Here is a 23210-nt window from a genome sequence, read left to right as displayed (position 1 = left end):
ACGCTATGTTCCTTTTTCTGGACACCATGGCAACAAGTGTTATCTATGACATAACAACCTGCACTCACTCACTGTCTCGTCACACCAGACCAAGTGAAGCTGCTGCTGAAATGAACTGAGCTTTAGTACAGCTGTGAACTTTGTAATGGAAACCTACATTCATGTGTTGGTACCAACCAGTCCTCCAACCTGAACCAGTCCCCCGACCTGAACCAGTCCTCCGGACCAGTCCTAAGACATGACTTCTTGATGAACCAATCAGAAGACAGGCTCTGAGCCTCTCTTCTGGTTAGCTGACTGTTTTTGGAGTCATCGAATAAAAATATAGCTAATTTCAGGTAAATGGCAAATCCAGTAAGGTTGGAGGGTGTGTCTAGGTGGGCGGGGCTTGGGGCATGGCTGAGGGCGGTGACTGCTTTGTTGTGACATCACAAAGTTCCAGAAGTCCTGACGGCTGGTTTTAAGGCTCAGTTTCTGAATACAGGCTGTGTGCATTTCTCTGTGGACTGAGGCTTTGATACTTTCACAGTATTAATATAGAACCTAAACCTGCTTTATAATCACAAACACATGGACATCTACCTTTAGACTGGATGGAGCTTTAAAGTGTTGGACAGTTGTAGTGACATCAGCCTGTTCAGGTGTTCCTGCTATTTTGCCCAGTCCCTGCATTAGTTTCTTACACCTGATGTTCCTCCTCCTCCTGATTGGCTGAGCTTCCTTCCTGCGTGTGTGTGTTTGTGTGTGAAGCAGATGTTTGTCGTTGTGTCCAAATGTCTCCCAGGTGTCTCGCTCTCACACACACAGACACACACTGAGGTCATTCAGGGACACAGCAGGATGATTCGCACAGATATGAAGAGTCTCGCTCGTTGTTGTGATTCCGTTTTTATTTGTGATCAGAGAGAGGGAGAGTCTTCCTCCTCCTCCTCCTCACCTGCTTCCCTGTGCACCTAAACAAAAACAAGAGAAGCTTTTGTTTCATTGATGAGTGTGTGTGTGTGCGTGTGTGTGTGTATGTGTGTTGACCTGTCTCTGACTCTGTGTCTTCCTGTTGTGTTAGTGTCCAGTTGAACACACATTGTTTTCCAGTGAGTCAGTCAGGGGAAATGTCCTCTCTGCCTTCCCTTTATTTAACTTGTTTTTTTCTTTTAGTTTCATTTTTTAGATAAATTTTTTCTTGATGTTTTTATTTTTTAAAGTGGAGGCACAGGAAGTGAGAGGGCTATGACCTGCAGCAAAAGCTAGCACATGCTTCCAGCTGCAGTTTCCACTGTTTGAAATGTCATCAAGACATGTGAGTGAAGGAGAACTGTGGACGTCAAGACAAGAAAACTGACTGCAGAGGTGCAGGAGGGCTCAGCTGCCACAGGACTGTCGTGACCCGCTCACTGTGCAGCACTGATGCGCTAACAGGGTCGAGTGATCAGGAGGAAACTTTACCTGATGAAGAGAACAACTGTTCAGCTCTGTGGGAAAGAGAGAAGAAAGGTTTCCACTACGTATCAGCAGATTATGGATGCAGACGTCTCTTATTTTCTTCTAATTTCCACCTGTTCTTCGTGTACTCAGAAAAAAAATGTCAGTCTTCCTCTTCTCTTTAAATCTTCACGGTCGAAATCAAAGCATTTGGAAGCTATTGTTGTGATGCATGATGAGAGCTCGCTGAATAAACCACATGATGGAAACATCTGAGCAGCTCCAAGTCAGAAGGAGAAGAAGAAGGAGGGAAAATGTGTGTCCCGGCAGCAGTCAGTCAGTCAGACGCTTTGACATGTGTCAGAAACACTTCTGCCTCCTTTAGTCATCGTGTTTCCTCTTCCTGTTGATAACAGTTTTGTGCAACTACGCTGATTAAACGTGAAGTGTCGTTAACAAAGCAGGCAACTGGATAAAAAGTGTGGAGAACCTGGTACAGGTGTTATTTGTAAGTTTTGCTATTGCTACATAGCCACCGTTAGCATTAACAGCTGTTGCAAGAGCTTCAGTCGTTATGTTTGCAAGACCAGAGATTATAACATCCTCTGCTGAGGCAGACTGTAGAACAACAGTCAATGAGAGAAAAAGTTAGAAACTGTGAACTTCATCAAAGAGAAGGAAACGTACTGTTTAGACTGTCAACAGTAATAAGAATAATCACTTTATTTATACCTGTGCGTACTGCTTCTCCTGGGTTAAGATATCTTATATATTATTGTGGTGACATCAACAGAAAAAGTAGAGGAAGAATTTGAGGTGTTGTATTTCAACCCTGGACAACAAACAGGAAGGCAGAAAGTTCATGGTGGTGCAGGTTGATGTAGTGACACATGACTGCCTTCAGAGGGCGTCTGAGCCCCACTGCTGCTGTGAGAGGAGGGAGGGGGGATGGAGACGGTGGAGGAAGTGAATCTGATTGGTTCATTAGGTGTGTGATGGGAGCTGGAGACACATCAGACACATCTGAAAAGAATCGATCGACCAAAGTGGAACTAAAACCTTGGAAAAGTGTTTGTAAAAAGTGACAAATAACCTCCAGCTGAAGTGAAGGTGAAGCAGTCGACAGAATATTTGGAGGGAATCAAACCCTTGACCCCGGCTGTGCTCAGTGCCTTGCTCTGCTGTTTCCTCAGATGGTCTGTTTGTTGGAGCTGGAATGTGACAGAGCATAGTTTGGTTTGTGAGCTATAATCAAATCAAAATGTGTCTGCATACTTTCCCATGGGGACGGACGAAGAGGAGGAGGAGGAGGAGGAGGGGCGTCCAATTAAACGGTGACACTCGGAGAGAAGGAGAGATAAACAGACGGATAATAATCAGGAATGGACAGAGTTTCAAACAAAAGCAGGGAGGAGGAGAGAAAGTATGTGGACAGCCGCTGGTATTTCAGATGTTATTTTTGGACATTTTCAGGAGCTGAATGTGTTTTATGTAACTGTGGAGCTAATGAGCTGAAACACAAGAACCAATGAGAGAGGAGAGAAGACTGAAGTGTCTGTGAGCTGTTTTTATTCAGAGGCCTGGTGAAGTCACACCTGTGTCTCAGCTCACTCCCTCACCTGGTGAGCCAGAGGACAGGTGTGACGTCCACATGGGAAAGGAGGGACGGTTTAAAACCTGTGAGAACAGATTGTATGAAAACATCCTCAGGATCATCTTCACCACACACACACACACACACACACACACACACACACACACACACACTTGCACAGGCACAAGTTGAAATAACTGGAGCACATCAGGGATTTATCTGCTCTCCGGAAACTTCAGCAGTCCAGGGAACAGAGCCAAGGTGTGTGTGTGTGTGTGTGTGTGTGTGTGTGTGTGTGTGTAAAATAGAGACACACACACACACACACACACATTTTCTGGTGTAATAAACCTTTACTACTTTGACTTTCATTCATAAAAATCCTCTTGGCTGCAGCTTCTCCTCTTCTCCTTGTTTCCTTCCTCTCCTCTCCCCTTTCAACTTACTTCCTCTCCTCTCCTGTCCTGTCCTTGTATCCTTTCCTCATCTCCTTATTTATCTCTCCTTATTCCTCTCTTATTATTTATTTAGATATTTACTCCTTCATACAGACTAAACTTTTCTTATCTGCTGACTGATAATTAGTCGTCACAGAGGTGTGATTGGTCAGCAGGTGAACAGAGGTGATGGGCAGAGCCAGTCAGAGAGTGTGTTGGTCTCTGTTGTGTGCATTTGCTCAGATCTGTCTCAGGTCAGAGGTGGATCCTGGTTTAGTTCCGTGTGAACTGGTGGTGACATCAGAGACTGTTTCTCAGGCGGGTTAATCACGTCCAACGAGTCCTGAACCTGGTCTTTAACATTTCTGATGAGTGTTGAGTTTGGCCTGATATTGTTGCATCATTTTAATTTCTCACAGATGTGGTACAATCAGCTGTGTGTCTGAATATGTGGTCGAACACTGTGTTTCTCTTTAACCTTCATCTATTGATCAGTTTCTGATGAAGCTGGAGTTTGTCATTGTCATCGATAACGATAATTTTCATAATTGATTAATCTGATATATTATTTTCACATCTTCTCTTGGCCATTTAGCTGTAATTTGTTTGTGAGTGGGCAACTTTTCCCCTGATAAAGCTGTGTTGTTTCAGCCAGGTTTACAGTGGTTCAGACGTTACTGAGGCTCTTGAGACTGTGGGAGCAGGTCTGTGATGAAACGTCAAAGCCTCTATAAAATCAGTTTGACTTCTGAACACTTGTAAACCAACTTTATCCTCCATAAATCCTGGATCAGTGCCGAGTTCAAGCCAGCGACTCCTCCACGCTCGGCTATAAGCAGGGATCTGCATCAAAGACCTCTAACCTCTTTTTCACCTCCTCCATCCATCCATCACTGGCCCTGGTTTGGCCCCCAGCTCATCATAATGTCTTCACATACAGACATACGTGCTACCGATCTCCTAACAGCATTCTTCTTCTCTGGTACCTGCAGCTCTAACCCCATTTAAACATTTGTCAAAACAGAATTTACAGTGTTAAAAGGTCAAAAGGTCAGAAAGCCTGTGATTCCAAGCTGCATGACTTTTATGGTTTAATCATTTTTGAAAAAAATATTTAAAAGCTCAGTCTGACAGTCTGACATCCTGCCAGCGGCTCCTACAGGCAGCAGTGTTCAATGCAACCACAATAAAAACGTGTTGAACAGAGCAAACACACTGATGATAGTTATCAATCATTTCACTTATTAGTGTATTAGTATCTTTTTAGTCTCAGATAGTCTTTGGTTCACAGGTCACGTCTGGATATCTAAATTAAGTTGTGTGTTTTGAATAAAACTAAACACTGTGTACAGTGTTTGTTGTAAACTGCGAAGTTGTTCCATTGGAATAAAATAAAGTGCATATTTAATGTAGATGGAGATTGACTGTTCTCTGCAGATATGACGAGAGAACAGTTCCCTAAACATCTGGGAAATGACGAGATAGTCTTATATTTTGCGTATCTTTTGTTTTCAAATGGAACATCACTCTACATCAGTGTCGTACTCCTGTGGCTCATCAGGTTTTAATTAGCCAATAGACATAATTCCTGAAATACACAAACTAGCTACAGTGTCCGTACACAAGGTGGCAGTACAGGCTACAAACACCTGACCTGCCCTGACTCACTGCGGCGAGAGAAGGTGTGAGAGTGCTGCTGGTGATTAAAAAAACAAAAACCTGTGCTGTAAAGACGGCAGGTGGTCAGAGAAAAAAGAACGCCATTTTCAAAACATACCAAAATTGTATTTATTTATTTATTTATTTGTGGTTGACAGTAGAAGCGGCTCCGCACTGTGTGAACTGCTCAACGTCTTTTAGTCCAACTACACTGATAATGGATGCTGTTGAAAGGCATTCTGGGAGATGTAGGAGGTGATTTACTGCATCTGAAGCAGATGAGTCGGTCGGAGGGTTAACCTCCAGTGAGATGTGAGAGTCATTTATCTGTGTTTCTGCTCAGGTGTCGTCTCGCGGCCATGTTGAAAGTGTCAGTGTCACCTTCTCTCTCACAGCGCCGACGCCTGGGATCAAACTCTCCACATAAACTATGAAATCATATTTGGCTGTTTTCATCAGTGGGAGTTAACACTGTCTGCTGCTCCTGAACAGCTCCCTGCTGACTGGAGGTTACTGTCCTGCTGCACACCTGGACCACAGCTGCTGACACACACACACACACACACACACACACACACACACTCACTAACACTAACACACAAACACACTGTTAATCTACTGTCCCCCAGTTGTCCTCCATATGAGCAACTCTCCGATCCAAAACACACACATCCTACATGCCAAAGTTTCCACTTCAAACTTAAACATAAGCTCAAAAATACACTCAGGTGTGTGTGTGTGTGTGTGTGTGTGTTTGTTTTACAACTCCAAACACATTTTCAGAAGGAATTTCTTTCTTGCTGGTTCCTCTTCAACACGTTCTTTCTGTTCTTGTGGTGTTTCGGACTCATGGATGACAGTGTGAGTCACCGCACCACAAAACATCTCAACAACTACCTGATGGATCATAATGGAATTACAGACATTCATGGATCCGGAGGATGCATCCTTCTGAATTTGGTCATCCTCTGAGTTAGTGCCAGCAACTTGGCTTTTAGTGACATTTCTCAGAAACGTTGGATGGTCATGACATTTGATTCAGGTGTTCATGGTCCCATCAGGATGAATTGTAATAAGTTTTGTGATCATCTGACTTTTATCTGGGTTGAAGGTTAGTGGTGGTGACAGTGAAGTCATGTGACTGTGGTGTCGTTGGTTTACAGCCTAACATGAGCTTTTTACTGCTGCTGATTGTATTTAGGCTTCAAACATCATGGAGTCATTAGTGAAGATGATCCTGCTGAACTAAACCTGTCAGGATCAGAAACTGTTGCTGAGAATGGAGAAATCCTATTGGCTGTTTGTGGCGGTAACGTGGCTATCATCCGGGATAGCCACCTCAATCATCCCTGTGGCACTGTATTTACGCCTGAGTGCACCATTTAAAGTCATGGTTCATTAGCTGTGAACCGTACATTCACTGAATTGCTTTGATAAATAAGAGGAAATGCAGATTTAAAAAAAACCCTGTGGGATCATAAAATTTGGTTTCTAAGAGGATTTTTGGACATTTACTGGACATTGGAGACATGAGAGATCACTGGGAGGAGTAAGTTAGAGTAAGTATCACCTTAAATTGACTGTTTATCTAATTTATTGTTTTTTAATCTATGTCATTTCATTCTTTCATTTTTATAATTTCTAATTCTTTAATATTTTTACTGTTAACATTTGTGCTGTCTTTATAAATTAACTTGCAAGAACAGTGTGATACAGATACATGTGCTTGATTGATCGATTGATTATTATAACTTTTTGAGGCAAATTGCATCAATACAGTTAATTTTTGGTTAATTACAACTGAAAGGTGTAAGGGGTTGTAGCTGTTACATTAGCAGCCAACACCCTGTATTTTCATTACTGATGTTGCTAGCTAGCAAGCATGCTGGTGCAGTATCTGGTTTTCAAACCAAAATAAACTGCTGAGCTAGTTTAGCAAGTGAAGGAAATATGGGTGTAGCATTCACACATCAGGTAGAGCCGACACTTTATTTCTAAAGCTTAGACCAGATTTATTTTGCTCATCGTGTAACAAGTAGAAGCTGATATGAAGCAGCTGAGTCGTGTTGTCTCCTTCTGGTTTAACTACACAGCAAAGGTCATGCAAATGAAGCAGAAGAGGAGGTAACACCACCTGGCTGGTAGATGGAGAGAGGAGGACAAATGTTCACATGATACCTGTTCAGTGGGAGAGATGCTGCAGGTGAACACTGCTGAAGGAAGGCTGGACTCAAAACACCATTTATTCAGCTTCAGAGAGGTTACACAATTGAACTCAGATGTTTTAGATCAAACTCCTGTCTGTGTTACTATGTTTAAACTGGAATCTGTTCTTATTTATCTGAACTATGGTCATTTTCAATCTTCCCTCAACCTCTCCTGGCAGAAGGTTTTGGTTTTCTGTGTTCAGATGTGGAGATACCTGTCTGTGAGTTACCTGTCAGGTAACATGAATGCCTGAATAGAGCTTTGTTCAATGCAGCTCGTTGGTCTCAGTGTCTAAAACAAAAATCCCTGAATATCATTTCATGTTGATCAATTTTTAAGAGACTTCACACATGAGACACATTACAAGTCAAGAAATAAAAACTGGGTTATTTAAAATCAAAGGTGCCCTGACTGAAAGCCTGGCCACCTTTCGTCCTTCACCAGGATTTAGGAATAAGAAGAACGTTTCCTGGGGGATCTCAGTTTGCTCAAATGCAACTACTCACTTCTTGTATTCTTGCCTTTCACCAAATCCTCACCTACACCCTGTTCACACACACAATACATGTCAGACACATATTCAGTCACAAACAGGTTTGATTTGTATAACTACAGTATAAAATCGATCTTTATCATCTGCACAAAGATCTACCTGACTCAGGTGTGCCACATAATTGATGTGGTAGGAAACTAAAAATGTCTGTGTCTGAAATCTTTATCTGAAACATGTGGATCCTCTGAGCTCAGATAAATCTTCTCGTCCTGCCTCGGCTGACTCGTGAGGAAACCTTTTGCCACTCTTTTCTTTTTTTTTTAAATTCCACCGACGAATTACACTTTGAGGAAAATCCAATGCAAATGTGGCAGTACCCTCAATCCACAGCCATTCACAGAAACCATATCCGTGTCTCCCTTCAGCTTGTTTTGAATACACCAGATGTAAACTTAGACTCCACTCGCTGCCCGCCATGCAAATCCACAGGTGGGTCCAGTTTAAAACGAGCTTGTGGTGAGGCTGTTGAGAAACAAAAAGCCCAAATTACAAACAGGAGATCCTCTTGAATGCAAAACCAAGAGAGGATGGATGTTGTTTAGATGCAGCAACAGCCTGGAAACACTCTTGTGTCATGGAGGTGTGGAAAACTGAGTGTAGAATTTTTTCCAGAAACCTTTTATCTCTGCTTTGAGGATGACTTCTCTGACTCTGTGAATTATTTAATTTCCTGTCATTAATCTTTGGCTGTTTATTGTTCTTCACTGGGGATCAGATAACATAAATAACAAGTTGCAGAAGAAGAAACTTTCTCAGCATGTGAAAACACACTAACTTTATGAAACAGTTTTTTTATTCTGTGCTCATACAGGACAGAAATGTAAGACGGGGGTCAGACCCTCATACCCACTGTTTTGTTTGTAAGCCACGGCAGAGGCATCTTCTCTGCAGTTTGTCAGGAAACGCCTTTGTCCTGATCACCAGAGTCACAGTCCTGTATGGCTTGTTTGGTTCGTGCTTCGCTCCTTACAATGTGACGCGCAGCAACATGATACACAGACCCTCAGTTACTTTTTAAACCATCTGGCTTAATGTTTAACATAAGAGAGATTATTCATCCACTGTTGGATTCTCATGTAGGTAGCAATCAGGACCAGTGAATGCTGGGTATGCAATCCTCTGAAGGGCATTAACCCTCGAACATCTCTCTGGTTTTATTTCTGCAGATTCCAGAAAACTCTTTGGTGTTTGAATGTGGTGAAGATGAATCTGTCTGAAGCCAGCAACGCCTCTTTGTCGGCCCTTTTTACTTTCTATGACGGCATAACAGGCATGTTCGCCGGCAACCTGATGCTGGGCTTGCCCGCTAACATCTACGTGGTGTGGCTGATAGTGAGCGGAGCGGGCGGAGCTGTGGCCTCAGAGCTCTTTGCCCTCAATCTGGCCGTCTCTGAGATCATGTTCTGTGTTTTGTCTGTTTATATGATGCTTCACTTCCTGCTGAGGTTGGCTGTGGACATCGGGTTGCTGCTGCTGCAGTGTTTCCTGCAGCTCATGCTCGTCTCACGACCCCTCTTCCACAGCTGCATCTGCCTGGAGCGCTTCCTGGCTGTGGTGCATCCTGCCACCTTCCTCAGGTAACTCCAGACAATGATGCACAGGACCGATCAAATCTGTCAAATCACCTTCTGTCAAACAGTCTTACAGTCTTTCTACCTCTCTGCGCAGTCAGCTGGCTGCTGCTGCTGCTCTGAAGCATCGCACCTACCTTCACTGTTTCAGCCACACAGTCGATGTACCAGCTCATGTGCAACTCCCTGTTCTTCCTGGTGCTTAAGTTGTACAGTGGAGTCCACATTCTCTGTGTGCTGAAGTAGCCGGGGCCCGACGCTGGGGACCGAGAGCATGATAGCTGGAACATTATGAAGAGGAAGGCCTTCAAGGTCATCTTGATCACCCTGGTGTTCACCAGCAGCACTCTGCTGTTGTATGCATATGAGCAGGTCATTCTGCAGGTCGCATTAGTCCGCCTGGCCGTCAACATCATCAGCGGGTTCATCTGCTTCAGTTTGGTTTATCTGCTTCTTAGACATGTTGAATCATCATCTGTTAATCCATGCTGCGTCTTCTTTATGGAGCAGATTTCTATAAAACTGGATGGTGACACAGCGAATATAAACTTCCTCTATGATAGTCTGCTTTTGGTCACTGGTGCAAATTCCTATGTCAAGGATTTCGCTCTTCTCCAGCAGTGAAGCCACTGATTGGGCTGATTGCACAGAAATTTGCTTAATTTTCTTCAGAATTTAGCTTTTTTAAATTCTGCTGTGAATGAGGCCTAAACCAGATTTAGGGTTTGGAGGTGAATCTGCTTTGCTGTTAGGGTTAGGGTTAGGTTAAGTTTGAATATCAACAGTCTTTCTCCAGCATCACGTACTCCACCTTTAAAGGAGCATTTTGCTATTGCTACTTGTTGCTACTGTTTACTCCCCAGTCTAGAAGAAACATTTTCACTTCACTCATCTCATTGATGACATACAGATTAAAACTTATTTTTCACCAAACATAGTTTAGCCAAACCTTCATTTAAAGTCTTTTGTGACATTGCTTCAGGAACACAACTGTCACCTTTAAAAGGATGTGAAACATGACTCCTATCTTATGTTAAGAACTCCACCAGTGCGACGCATCAGTGCTTTACTCTTCAAAGTTTAAAATAAATATTTCTCCAACTAGAACACACTGATTTACAGAACACGATGAAGAGCATTATTCATGTCATGAGCTGAAAACCATGAACAACCAAATCACCTGGGACCTTTAACATCCAGGCCGTAGCTTTATGTAACACTCCTGTCAAGTGCTGATATGAGCCTGTATATGGAAGAAAAAAGCAGCTCTGACACTTCACAGGAATGAAAACGCTGCGATATTCAGAAGCTGCTTTGATTGTTGAGGTCAAACAGAGAGCAGCAGGTTCATCCAACCTCAGATCTTCACACACACACAGTATCACACACACACACACACACAGCTCTACATACATCCTGCTGCCGCACACTCTCCTTGATGTTGCAGTAACATGATGTAACAGCAGCCCGGATGGCTCCCATGGGTGCTGGTTAGTCGACTTAATGGACTGCCACAGCTAGCTTCAAAGACTCAGGGAGGGGGAGGGCAGGGGGCGGGGAGTAAAAGAGTAAAGAGTGATGGGGAGGGAGAGGAGGCGTTAAAAGAGCTTGAAGAGGGGAGAGGGTGAAGAAGTCATCGTTTGAGTTGGCCTTGGTGACGGAGAAGTTGACGGAGGGATGACAGGAGTTCGAGGGAAGTTAACGCTACAGTGATGAAGGTTTTATACACCTGATCTGTTCCTCCACTCACAGCTCTGCTTCTGATTGGTCAGCGAACCAGAGAGCCAAAAAGAAGCATTGAGGAAAGGTGGAGGGAAAAATGAGGGACAGAGCAGGGAGGAAGTAAAGGAACGAAGGAGGAGGAGGCGGAGAAGGCAGAGGAGGAGGCGGCGGCACATGAGCAAAAACCACAAAACTGTTCTGTGATCAGTGTGTGTGTGTCTTTTGATCAGGCCTGGAAACTGCCAACAGACACTGTCACTGTTTCACACACACACACACACACACACACACGTGCCAGGCAGGTGAAGCTTTAAGGCGTGCAGCCGCAGATCAATAACATTTACATTAGAGTCAAACACACACCATGTGTCCTAACACACACTGCAGCACAGGAAGAGATGCTGTGGGGACAGAGGGACGAAACGAGAGGAAGAGAAACTGAAAAGCTCGAAGGCTTCTGACATCATAGTTACATTTTTTACTTTTTTACAAACATGCAAACTACAGTTGAGTGAATGAATGTGTGTATTGCTGTAAACACATGGTGAAGACCTCCACTGATCCCTGAGGTTGTACCTGGACACGTCAGTGCTATCTGTCCATGACTTGATCTCACTTTCTACCAGCAGCAGCTTCTCTCTGTATGTACTCATATTAATCTGATCAATTAGCTGATTGAATTGAATTTGTAAACTAGATTTAGCCTAATAAAAGGTCTGAAGACCAAAACATTGTGTGAATAAAGTCATGGACTTTTTCACTATATTATATATATCACTATAGTCTGTGGGATTCATCATCTGGGGAACATGAATCTCTGCCTATAATATCATAGCAAGTCACACAGTAGATGATGATTGAGATATTTCCCTGAACCAGAACCAGTGTTGTCTGTGGAGAACACATGATCTCCACTGTGAAGTGCAGTGCAGAGGAGACTGTGTTGTTGTTGTCCTGCTGTAGCTCGGCCAACAGTTCCTTCTGCCTCCAGTCTTTGTGCTAAACTAGACTCTGATGAACCGCGAGTCATGTTCTCAGTTACTGGACGTTTGTGTGGATCAGATAAATGACTGTAACACTGAAGAACTTTTACTATTTCCTGTTTCTTCTTGTTCACTGGTTTATTTCTCGCTGACTGTTTTTAATTCACAAACTATTTGTCAGTTTTATTCTCTTCCTGTTTTATTGTTTGTAAAAAAAAAAAAAAAAAAAAAAAAAGGGAAATAAAATTTAAAGCTCAAAAATGTGTGTGACGTTTGACCTCTGGGAGCTGTGTATGTGCGTGTGTGTGTGTGTTTGATGACCATATGGATGTAATGATACCCTGCATAACAAGCAGATAGGATTACACACACACACATGTATGCAATCATACTGTTACACTTGTATGCACGCATGCACAAATACACACACACACACACACTGTATATCAGACTGTTGGAAGGAGGAGTTCACTTGTGTGTCCTGTTTTAACCCTGTAATTTAAAGTTTTCCATTGTCACAACATTAATCAGATTATTTTTGACTCTTGTTCATAAGGATATGACAGATACTGTTGGCTCAGGCAGCACTGGCTATGGAGAAGTTTGTGAAACAGCTGTGGAGTAAACCAACGCTGACTGCTCCAAACATCACAGATACAAACACAAAGACAAGAACGTGATGAAGCTAAACTCAGACTCAGAACTCAGAAAAAAACAGCAAAAAACAGATGGGTGGAGCCTCTATGATGTCACCCTGAGGTTTCTGAAGCTCAGAGTGAGCTGCTCCACTGTTGCCATCTTGGCAGTGTCTGACTCCGCCCCTAACTCCCAGATAATCCAAACATGGTTAAAGAGGTGGGGCGTGTGGAGTTGAGACTTCAGTGCATGCTGGTTTGTGGCTATAGTCTTTCACTGACCTGAACCAGAGAGCTTTTGTTTCCTAAACCACAGATGGGACTGTGGATGTGAACCTGGTCTCTGGATGTGAACCTGGTCTCTGGATGTGGACCAGGTCCCTGGATGTGGACCTGGTCCCTGGATGTGAACCTGGTCTCTGGATGTGAACCTGGTCTCTGGATGTGGACCTGGTCTCTGGTTGTGGACCAGGTCTCTGGATGTGGACCTGGTCTCTGTTGTGGACCTGGTCTCTGGATGTGGACCTGGTCTCTGGATGTGAACCTGGTCTCTGGATGTGGACCTGGTCTCTGGTTGTGGACCAGGTCTCTGGATGTGGACCTGGTCCCTGGATGTGAACCTGGTCTCTGGATGTGGACCTGGTCCCTGGTGGGACAGTTGTCGAGATGACAGGGAGGGATGCTGCTCTCATGAAGCAGGACTAAGAAACAGTCCAACACATTTACCCCCTGCTGTGGTTGTGAGCTGATGAAGGCTGCTGAACATCACCACTGAAAGTCACTGGCTTTGTGACATCATCACGAACATCAAACTGTGATCCACAAACAAAACCCCTCCAAGCAGCCGCTGCCGACGACTGGTTTCAGACCAGTCACAGATCTCGTGGTTTCCAAAGCAACGACGATGCAGAGCGAGGCTGCTGTGTTGTGGACTGTTACTGTGCTCAGGTACATGAAGTCACACAGGGTAATTCGTTTAGCAGCGGTCGACTTCCTGCAGTGTGTCCTGTTTGATGTTTAAATTAAAGCCATCAATCAGAGTGTGGCTCTTATTAAAGTTACCCCCTGGAGGTGTGTGTGTGTGTGTGTGTGTGTGTGTGTGTGTTTTATTGCTTGGTTTCACTCCTCAGGGTTCAGGTTGTCTCTGTATGACTATTTATTTTCTTTTTTTCATGAACCTGCTTCTCCTTCATTCACCTCACGCTAATTTCAGTCAGGTCAACAGAGCGACCAGGACCAGGACCAAGACCAGGACCAGGACCAGGAGCAGGAGCAGGAGCAGGAGCAGGAGCAGGAGCTCAGAACTCACTCACATGTTCTGCAGGAAACAGGATCTAAAGATGTTCTTCAATATCCAGAATTAGAGGCTGGTGGTCGATGAGATGTTGGATACGTCAAGTTCATAAAGTTCACAGATGTTTGTAAAAGTTACAGATGTGGACATTGAATGAAGACAGAGAAACTGATGAAGACAAGAAAAGATACAGGTAGAGAGAGAAGAAGAGAGGAGGAGGAGGAGGTGGAGGAGGAAGAAGAAGGTGTTCAGAGAGAAGACTGTGATGAAGAAAGGAACAAAAGAAAAGAGGAAGCTGGATGGAAAAGGAGAGAGAGACAGTTTGGCTCTCAGAGTAAGGAGGAGGAGGAGCAGGAGCAGGAGGAGGAGGCGTACATATGGGAGACATGAGAGGAACACAAATAAACACACACTGCAAACATACCAGCACATATAGAAACACACACGCAGATGCTGGAGTGAGTGTTAGGTAAGACATACGTTTGTGCCTTTGTGCTAGGCTGTTTTTTTCCATTCACACACACACCCACACACACACCCTCACCCTCCACTTTTTCCACCAGACAAACCTTCAGTCTCGTGGCTGATTCCTTCTGTACAGATTTCCGTGGTTTCTCCTTGAACACTTGAACACTTGAACACACCTCAGGACAGGTGCTGGCGGGGTCTGTTCTCACCTGGTTCTGGGTCGGTCACTTAGATTTGTTAAACTGTAGCAAACAAATCTGTTATTGATTCTTTCCTGTGTGACACTAAAGCACATGAGAGTGAACAAACAGGTCCTTTAAGTTCATGGTTATCTACCATCCAACATGTTGAAATAAGAACAGGAGTCATGAAAACCTGAGGAGGACGAGTGTCACAGCGTCTCCTGTGACCTGCAGCACAGAGGATACACATCCTCTTTGTCCTGTCTCATCATGTCCAGTTTCAATAGAGAGTCAATGGTCACTGAGTCTGTATCTAGTTAGGATTTGTCTTTCTGTAGGATGTTTTATTTAGGTTAAAGCTCCACACAGTCTAAAGGTAGATGTCCATGTGTTTGTGATTATAAAGCAGGTCTAGGTTCTATATTAATACTGTGAAAGTATCAAAGCCTCAGTCCACAGAGAAATGCACACAGCCTGTATTCAGAAACTGAGCCTTAAAACCAGCCGTCAGGACTTCTGGAGCTTTGTGATGTCACAACAAAGCAGTCGCTGCTCTCAGCCACAGCCCCAAGCCCCGCCCACCTGGCCCCGCCATCCAACCTTGCAGGATTTGGTTTCTCTGAGTGTTTACCTGAAATCTGCTATATTTTTATTGGATCAACAGTCAGCCAATCAGAAGAGAGGCTCAGATCCTCTCCTCTGATTGGCTGACTGACCTGTTGTGACTAGAGCTCCAGAGAGAAGCCTGAGAGAGGAGATGTAAAACTCCACTGAGATGGTTTTTGACTCTTAAAACCACAGATATATCTTCTGATGGAGATCAACACTTCAGATAAAACACAGGAGAAGATAAAATATGGAGCTTTAAATATAACTGAAATCCTCTGTTCAGTAAATTATAGTTTATTTATTGATTGGATTTCTGTTTTCCACAGTTTTAAATATTGTAGTTTATGATCTGTGTCCATATTTTTTTACTGTGATTTCCTCATTTGTTCCATTGCAGGTTTTGTTTTTCTCTTTTTACTTATTTTTATTTCTCTTCGTGTCCTTTGTGTTTGTCATGACTGTTTATTGCTTCCTAATGTATTGATCAGATTCATGCTAATGGTGATCAGCTTGTCTGAACAGTCCTCTACATGAACAGATGTTGTCAGCTTGAGTTTCTGTGGCTCTTCAGACTTCACGCTCACTATCAATAAGTCTAATCAATCCCAGACCGACCTGATCACATCCCTCCTGAGATGAGGCTCCGCCCACACGCTCTGTGTGATCCAATTACACGAGTTTAAGAGGCTGTAACTGCTGTGTTTAAATATCACCCTGAGAGGCTGAAATCATTTATATTTATCTACAAGACCTGCGTCATTTCCTGTTTTTGTCCTTGATGATCCAGGTTTCTCTGTTAAACCAATCAGAGCTTCCTGTCTCCGGTGTTCCCTCCTGTGGCTCCCCTGAATGAAGATTTGTCTCAGACTGTCACCACATGTGGAAACTTCCAGGTCACTGAGCCCTGAGCTCGGGTCAGGACGACCAGAACGGAGTGTGTCGGTGGTTACACTCGTTCTTTCTTGTTCCCCTGTTTCCCCGAGTCGACTGCTCAGAAATAGCCTCTGGTGAAGCAGCGTCAGTGGTTCTGATGTCACCGTGTGTCGACTTCAGTCAGAGATTCAGTTGGTGATTCAGGCGTGAACGTGACAGCAGCTCAGTGATCTGAGTGTGACCCTGGTGACCCTGACATGACCTCTGGATGACCTTTGGGCTGATCTCCAGTCTGGTTTCTCTCCTTTTTCCTTTGTGTGACTGATTCATAAAGCCAAGTGCCTTAAAAAAGTTACGTGGTATCAAGGTTGCTAGGCGACAGGAGCCGAGCTTTGCAACGCAATGGTAAGGGTGGGAACAGCTGCTGACGTAAAGGGAAAACCTTATTTCAGTTCGGGCTGTGAGAGGTCAGAGGTCACACACTGACTCACTATCATTAGCTCTGGTTTACAGACAATACAGGAGAAGGAAGTCTGAATGTAGGTCTACCAGAAACACACCTGAGGTTTACATAAGAGGCGGATGTAACGACAACCTAAAGGACCCAGAGAGGTTGACGTGTGTCCTCTGTCGTCCCTCTGAGAGATGGAAGGATGAGGAGGAGGAGGAGGAGGAGGTGGCACCGTCAGTCGTAGCTCTTCCTCGTGTGCAGAGGAAGTCGTGCGTACAGGAGAAGAGAGAGAAACCACTCAACTTGTCATCACCCCTGACTGAGCAGAGAGAGAGACAGAGAGAGAGAGAGAGAGAGAGCATGTGTGTCATGTGACAGGTTTCTTACATCACTGTCCTGAAACCTGGACTCTCTGAGACCAGGTTCATTCAGAGTGAGTTTACACAGTTTATAAAACTGAATCTACTGGGGACTATTTTCAGCAGCGGATTAATCCACATTTGGTGCTCTAGTGTGTTTGTGGCAGCAGGACAGTGTGTGTGTGTGTGTGTGTGTGTGTGTGTGTGTGTGTGTGTGTGTGTGTGTGTGTGTGTGTGTGTGTGTGTGTGTGTGTGTGTGTGTGTGTGTGTGTGTGTGTGTGACTGAGTCGGAATAAACTACAGTGGAGTTCAGAGAGTCAGTTTAATGTGTGTCTGTTTGTTTACAGGTGAAACACAACGGACTGATACAGGAGATGAATCATCCAACAGCAGGACACATCGCTGTACCTGGTCAGCACACACACACACACACACTGTTGTCCTCTCTCTAACCTTAACTTTCTGCCTTTGACCAACTTGTTAAATGACATTTTCCAAGAAGTAGTGTTTTCCTGTCCATTGGGATGGACTCACAGTCATACACACACACACACACACACACACACACAGACTCTCTCTGCTGGAACAATCCCATTATGAATTTCTCTGCATATACACAAACAAATATTTCTCATTAAAACCACAGGATCCTGTTCAGCAGCCACACACAAACGCATGCACGCACACACACACACACACACACACACACACACACACACCTGTCCATGGGGACTCTCCTGCTTGGTTGGTTTGATGGATCTCAGTGTGTTTCCACTAAGAGGAAGCTCTTTGTCCACCACCGTGTATTTACACTGTAATCTGTCTTACACCGTGTGTGTGTGTGTGTGTGTTTGTGTGTGTGTGTGTGTGTGAGACCCACAGGAAGACATTCATAATCAGCTGAGGCAGGAGTGTGTGTGTGTGACGTTCTAATAAGATCAACAGCTGAATCAAAGTGAAACAAACTTCAGCATGAGGCTGATCTCGACAGCAGCAGAGAGAGGCAGGCTTACCTGGGGGTCAGGAGCTCCAGGTGCTGCCTGGGCCCCGTTCCCAGGCCTCGAAATGTAAATAAAGACACACCCCTCACTCTTCCCCTCAGCCCCCCTCCTCTCTACAGCAAAACTGTGATGCTGAAAAATAGTGACATCATAAAAATACCAGACGTGATCATCTGTCAAAATAAGAAGACTGGAAGTTTTCCCGTCGCTCTTCTGGTCCCACACCAGAGCCCCACTCGGGGGGGGGGGGCTCTGGATGTCATGAGGGGATCTGGTCTCTAACACACAAGGACAAAGGCCTCCTCTGGGAGGGGTGGGGGCTGCAGAGCTGACGGGGAGCGTAAATATTCTGTATGAGGTGAATTAGAGTCGGATCAGGTCACAGGTCACTGTAGCTGTAATTAATCCCCCCCCCCACGCAGACAGAGCTCCAGTCTGTAGATGGTGGTGTCTGGAGTGCACAGTGTCTTTTCCCTGTAACTCTGAGCTCTGATGATCAGACTGAGGTCACAGAAGAACCTGATATCTCAAACAGTGGGTGCTGGAGGTTCAGCTGCGAAGGCTTCCTCCTTCTGTGTCTCCTCCCCCAGTCCAGACACGTGCACGTCAGGCTGACTGCTGACTCTAAAGTGCCTGTAGGTGTGGATGAGAGTGTGTCTGGTTGTTTGTCAGCTCTGAGATAGACAGGCTGTCCAGGTGCCCCCCCCCCCCCCCCCCCCCCCCGTGACCCTGTATGGATTAACAGTGTGGATGATGGATGGATGAAGAGTTTGCAGGAGGTCAGGCTCATTAAAGCCTGTGTGAGTGACAGTGTGGTTTCCATCCGATGGAGTCACAATACACAACATCTGTCTGTGGTCTCTCACACACTCACACATACACACACATACGCATACACACACACACTTGCTGGTAACGTATAACATGACGTCCCTTGATGCTCCATGATTGTCCTGTAATCTTCTCTCCTGTGATTTACACCAAACCTCAATGTGAGAGGAATGTGTGTGTGTGTATGTGTGTGTGTGTGAGTGTGTGTGTGTGTGTGTGTGTGTGTGTGTGTGTGTGTGTGTGTGTCAGTCTATTCACTGCCTTAACAATATCCTTTTCTTTGCTCTCCACGTTCCTGTCCTGTTCTCTCTATCTTTGTTGAGTAAACAACACCAGGCACAAGTGTGCGTGTGTGTGTGTGTGTGTGTATTGTCCATGACTTGGAGGTTAACTGAGCGTGAAAACGTGCAGCTCAGAACATTCATTGGCCATGATTGTGTGTGTGTGTGCGTGTGTGTGTGTGTGTGTGTGTGTGTGTGTGTGTGTGTGTGTGTGTGTTTTAGTGCCAGGACATAACTCCTGACAAACAGCTCAAGAAGTGTGTGTCCATTAACACAGCTGATGTTATATAATTGGAGAAATGACTGATGAAGTGAGGAGGAGCCAGATTTAAGTTTTTAAAGGAGCTATTTGTAAGTTTTGCTAACGCTACGTAGCTAATGTTACGTGGCTAACGTTAGCATTAGCAGCTGTTTACTCACCAGTCCAGAAGAAACGTTGTGAGTTCAGCATTAAACTTCATCCTTCACTCACCAACATCTGTCTCCAGAGGTGGAGACTAACACCAGTGTTAACTCTGGTCTCTATCACGTCTTTTCTTCTTCTGAAGTTAGCATGCTAACCAGCTAGCTCCGGCCCAGTCGGTCTGAAGACGTAGCTGCTCAGAGGACGTGTTATAACCTCTTATCTTGTAAACACAGCGGCTGATGCTAACGTTAGCTATGAAGCAGCAGCTGAGTTTAAAGTCAGCTCCTTTAAATGGTTGAAACGTTGTAGCTTTGTTTTCAGACGTAATGAAGACATAAAAAAATGTTGAAATGTGAGACGACATCACAAACATCACCTCAGCAGAGACTGCAGAGGTCCTTCCTTCCTTCCTTCCTTCCTTCCTTTACTTCATTCTTCATTCTCACTTCTGCTTTTTGATCTCTCCTTCATTCCTTCCTTTGTTTCCTTTATTCTTTTGCATGATTTTCTTCCCTCCCTCTTCATCTCCTCCTTTCCTCACATATTCCCTTCCCTTCCTTCCTTTTCACTGTTTGTTTCTTCCTTCCCTCTTTTTATCTCTTCTTCATCTCTTACATGTAGACTTCCTTCCTTCCTTCCTTCCTCACAACGATGGACAAACAAAGCTGGATGATGGAAAAAAAAGAGCTGTAAATGAAAAGAGATATTACATAATCTTATTTTTAATTATTTGCCCTGACGCCCCTACACACACACACACACACACACACACACACACACACACACACACACACACACACACACACACACTTGTTGAGCGCCATTGAAGGGGAAAACAGGTTGCTAATGGTTTGAAAATAGAAGAGCTCTTCACACACACAGTCATGCATAAAACCATGCAGGGTGACACACACACACACACGTTAGTGTGATCATGCACGTGTGGGCTCAGACACACACACACACACACACACACACTCTGACTGTGAGAGTTCAGCTCATTAGCGCTGCTCTTTAAAAAAACAGCTGATTGTTGTGAGTTTCCCAAAATAACCTGTTTGTTCTCTCGGCCATCCGAGTCCTCGCACTCCTCCCTCACTTCCTGCCCCCCACCCCCCTAACCTCTGAAGCTTCACTGTTAGAAAATCACAGTCAGAGCAGTGACCTGCTGGCAGCGGTCACTCACAGAGGCTCTGACCTGCTGTGTTACCAGCAGCACACACAGGGAAACGCCGTGCACCCACCGTATCCGTGCACATGTTCCACAGGGAGTTGTATTGACTGCGCACAGAGACTCAGGGAACGAACATCCCTTCGCTTGTTGTCCATAATTCACACAGACATGAAGTGAACACATTAATGAGCTTTTGAACTGGATGACAGATGATGGCTGTGAGATACAGGGAGGTGGAGCTCCAGAGCTAACGCTACGTACCACATGACTCCAGCAGGTGTGTTCGTGGAGGAGGGGTCATACAGTGGAGGAAGCAGTTACACTGCAACAAAAGACTTGTTTCACTTGCTGCAACTTCACATTAGATTGAACCACAAAGTCCTGGACTCGTGTCCATCACTGTCCCTGGTCTTTACTCCGTCCACCAACCTCATCAAGACACCGATGGACGTTCAGTGTCCGACGTTAAGATCAGAGTAAATAGATAAAGAAATAACTCATTCACAGTGTAGAAGACAGCATCATAACAGACAGTTTTTATTTTTCATCTGTCTGAAACATAATCAGAGCACAATCACATAAAATGACGAGAAAAGAAAATGAAATTAAAATAAGTAAAATATTAAAAATATAAATGAACAAACAAAAATATATAAACTATACAACTGTTAATATTCAACAGTTTATGAGAACAATTTTCTACCAAACCAATAATAACCATAAACCTGAGTGATGTGGAAATGTTCACTTTCTCAGGCCTTTACAAACCGCTCTGTGCTCCACACGGAGGCCCGGACCTGTGAGGGCGGGTCTCAGCCGACAGGAAGAAAAGACTCATCCTCTTATTCTTACTTGATTATTTTATCGTCTTTATTCATGTGATGTCAGTTTATCTGCGCCACCATCCTCTGTTCTTTCCTGCTTCTTCATCTCTGCCCTCTCTCTCTCTCTCGTTTCACCTCGGTCACTCTCTGAGGAAGGAAACGACAGAAAGAGGAGGAACAAAAAAAAGGTGGAGGAGAGAGGGACTGGGTTAGAGAGAAGAAAGGGACAGAGAGATGAAGGTCAGCGGCATCATCAGTGTGTTACATCCATGTTTCATTATCACACACACACACACACACACACACTCTCAAGGAAATGAATTATTACTGTACAGTCCTGCGGTTCAGGAGGAAGCGGTTTGTCCAGGTCGGTGGTTCGATTCCCAGCTCCTCCAGTCTGCTTTTTGAAGTGTCCTTGGGCACCAAACAGAGAGCTGCAGGGAGGACGTATTTTTGTTTGGCTCCCTCCACAAACAGCCAATAGGATTTCTCTGTTGTATATTTAAATATAAAAGTTAATCTGGGAAAATTTGATGATGACTGATTTTATTCCTGTAAACCAGTTTTAATTTACTTACCTTGTCTGGATGAAGTCAGTACAGTCAGTGTAATTAATCACTTCCTGAAAGGCTTTTAATGTGAAACATCTGCAGGAAGTATAGTATGTGTAGTTAAACTGAGGCACAGAATAAAATCCATGATTTTAAAGCAGAGGTTCTGAACAGTGATTTACCACCTGGTTGTTTTTCCGTCTTCAGGTCCGGCGGTTCGATTCAGCAGCTTCGCCCCTGGTAGACCGACGCCCCCTCCTTTGATTGGTCAGCACACTGTGCAGGTGCTGCGGGACACCTTGTCCTACAGCGATGATGTCATTAAAACGCTGCTGGAGTCGAGGGCTTTGGCCCAGAACCAAGTGTCCTGATTGGCTGAGGAAAAACAAACATAGAGGGAATCCATGAAATTCATCATATAAACATATTGATCATATTGATATTGATACTTAAGATAATCAGTTCTACAGCCGATGCAACATTTGTGCTTTGGTTCAAACTTTTTCAAAAACACTGTGAACCACAAATCATTCAAACTTCTGCTGCTCACTGTTTTCAGACCAAACACACAAAAACAGTATTAACTGAATTCTTTTAATATCAAATAGTGATGAATCTTTACATTTTTGATGGTATTATTATTATACAACAAGTCTGACGTTTACTATAAACTGTAAAGAACTCCTGAAGCTGGAAACTTTAACCCATTCTCCTTATAATGTTTTAAAACAGCACAGAGCAAATGTTGGATCATGTTATTGAACAGTATTTGAAAGCACTCCTTCTCAATTGTCACACAACTAACTGTAAAAATTTGTAACGATTGTTTATTGCACTGAAAATAAACAGTTTTTGAACAAAAAATATAAATGTATTATTTCAATTTATATAATGTATAAATTCTATAACAACATCCTTATGATAAAAAAGTTACTTTACATTACCGCATATCGATCGTGTTGATCAGTGATCAGCTAGTGCGTTCAAGTGCTCTTCATCATCTGTACTTTTCAGCTTCATCATTCATCATAGTGCAGTGGACACCAACACAGTCATAGCTGTATTATCTCAGGAAGACAATTGGCTGTAACAGAGAATACAGGCGTCTAAATATCGACAGTGATT

The 23210-nt window shown here is 44.0% G+C and overlaps 1 protein-coding gene across 6 annotated transcripts in view; it reads left to right on the top strand.

Annotated features, from left to right (window-relative positions):
• sugct (succinyl-CoA:glutarate-CoA transferase) overlaps positions 1-22955 on the top strand; it is a 58866-nt gene extending 35911 nt beyond the window's left edge. For 4 of the 6 annotated variants that reach the window (XM_071484272.1, XM_071484275.1, XM_071484276.1 and 1 more), the window contains exons 13-14: positions 17365-17428; positions 22293-22955. In XM_071484272.1, coding sequence (XP_071340373.1) covers positions 17365-17428; positions 22293-22456 — 228 coding nt within the window. In that variant the 3' untranslated portion in view covers positions 22457-22955. Of the gene's footprint in view, positions 1-13994; positions 17315-17364; positions 17429-22292 lie in introns of those variants that run through there. The other 2 variants (XM_071484274.1, XM_071484273.1) reach the window with 2 other exon arrangements.
• The last annotated feature ends 255 nt before the right edge of the window (positions 22956-23210 follow it).

The sequence above is a fragment of the Trachinotus anak genome, unplaced genomic scaffold, assembly GCF_046630095.1.
Source record: "Trachinotus anak isolate AG129_WGS33_773 ecotype Australia unplaced genomic scaffold, CSIRO_AGI_Tana_v1 ptg000009l, whole genome shotgun sequence".
NCBI lineage: Eukaryota > Metazoa > Chordata > Actinopteri > Carangiformes > Carangidae > Trachinotus > Trachinotus anak.
The sequence above is the reverse complement of the archived record's forward strand: the minus strand, read 5'-3'. Positions and strand labels throughout refer to the sequence as shown.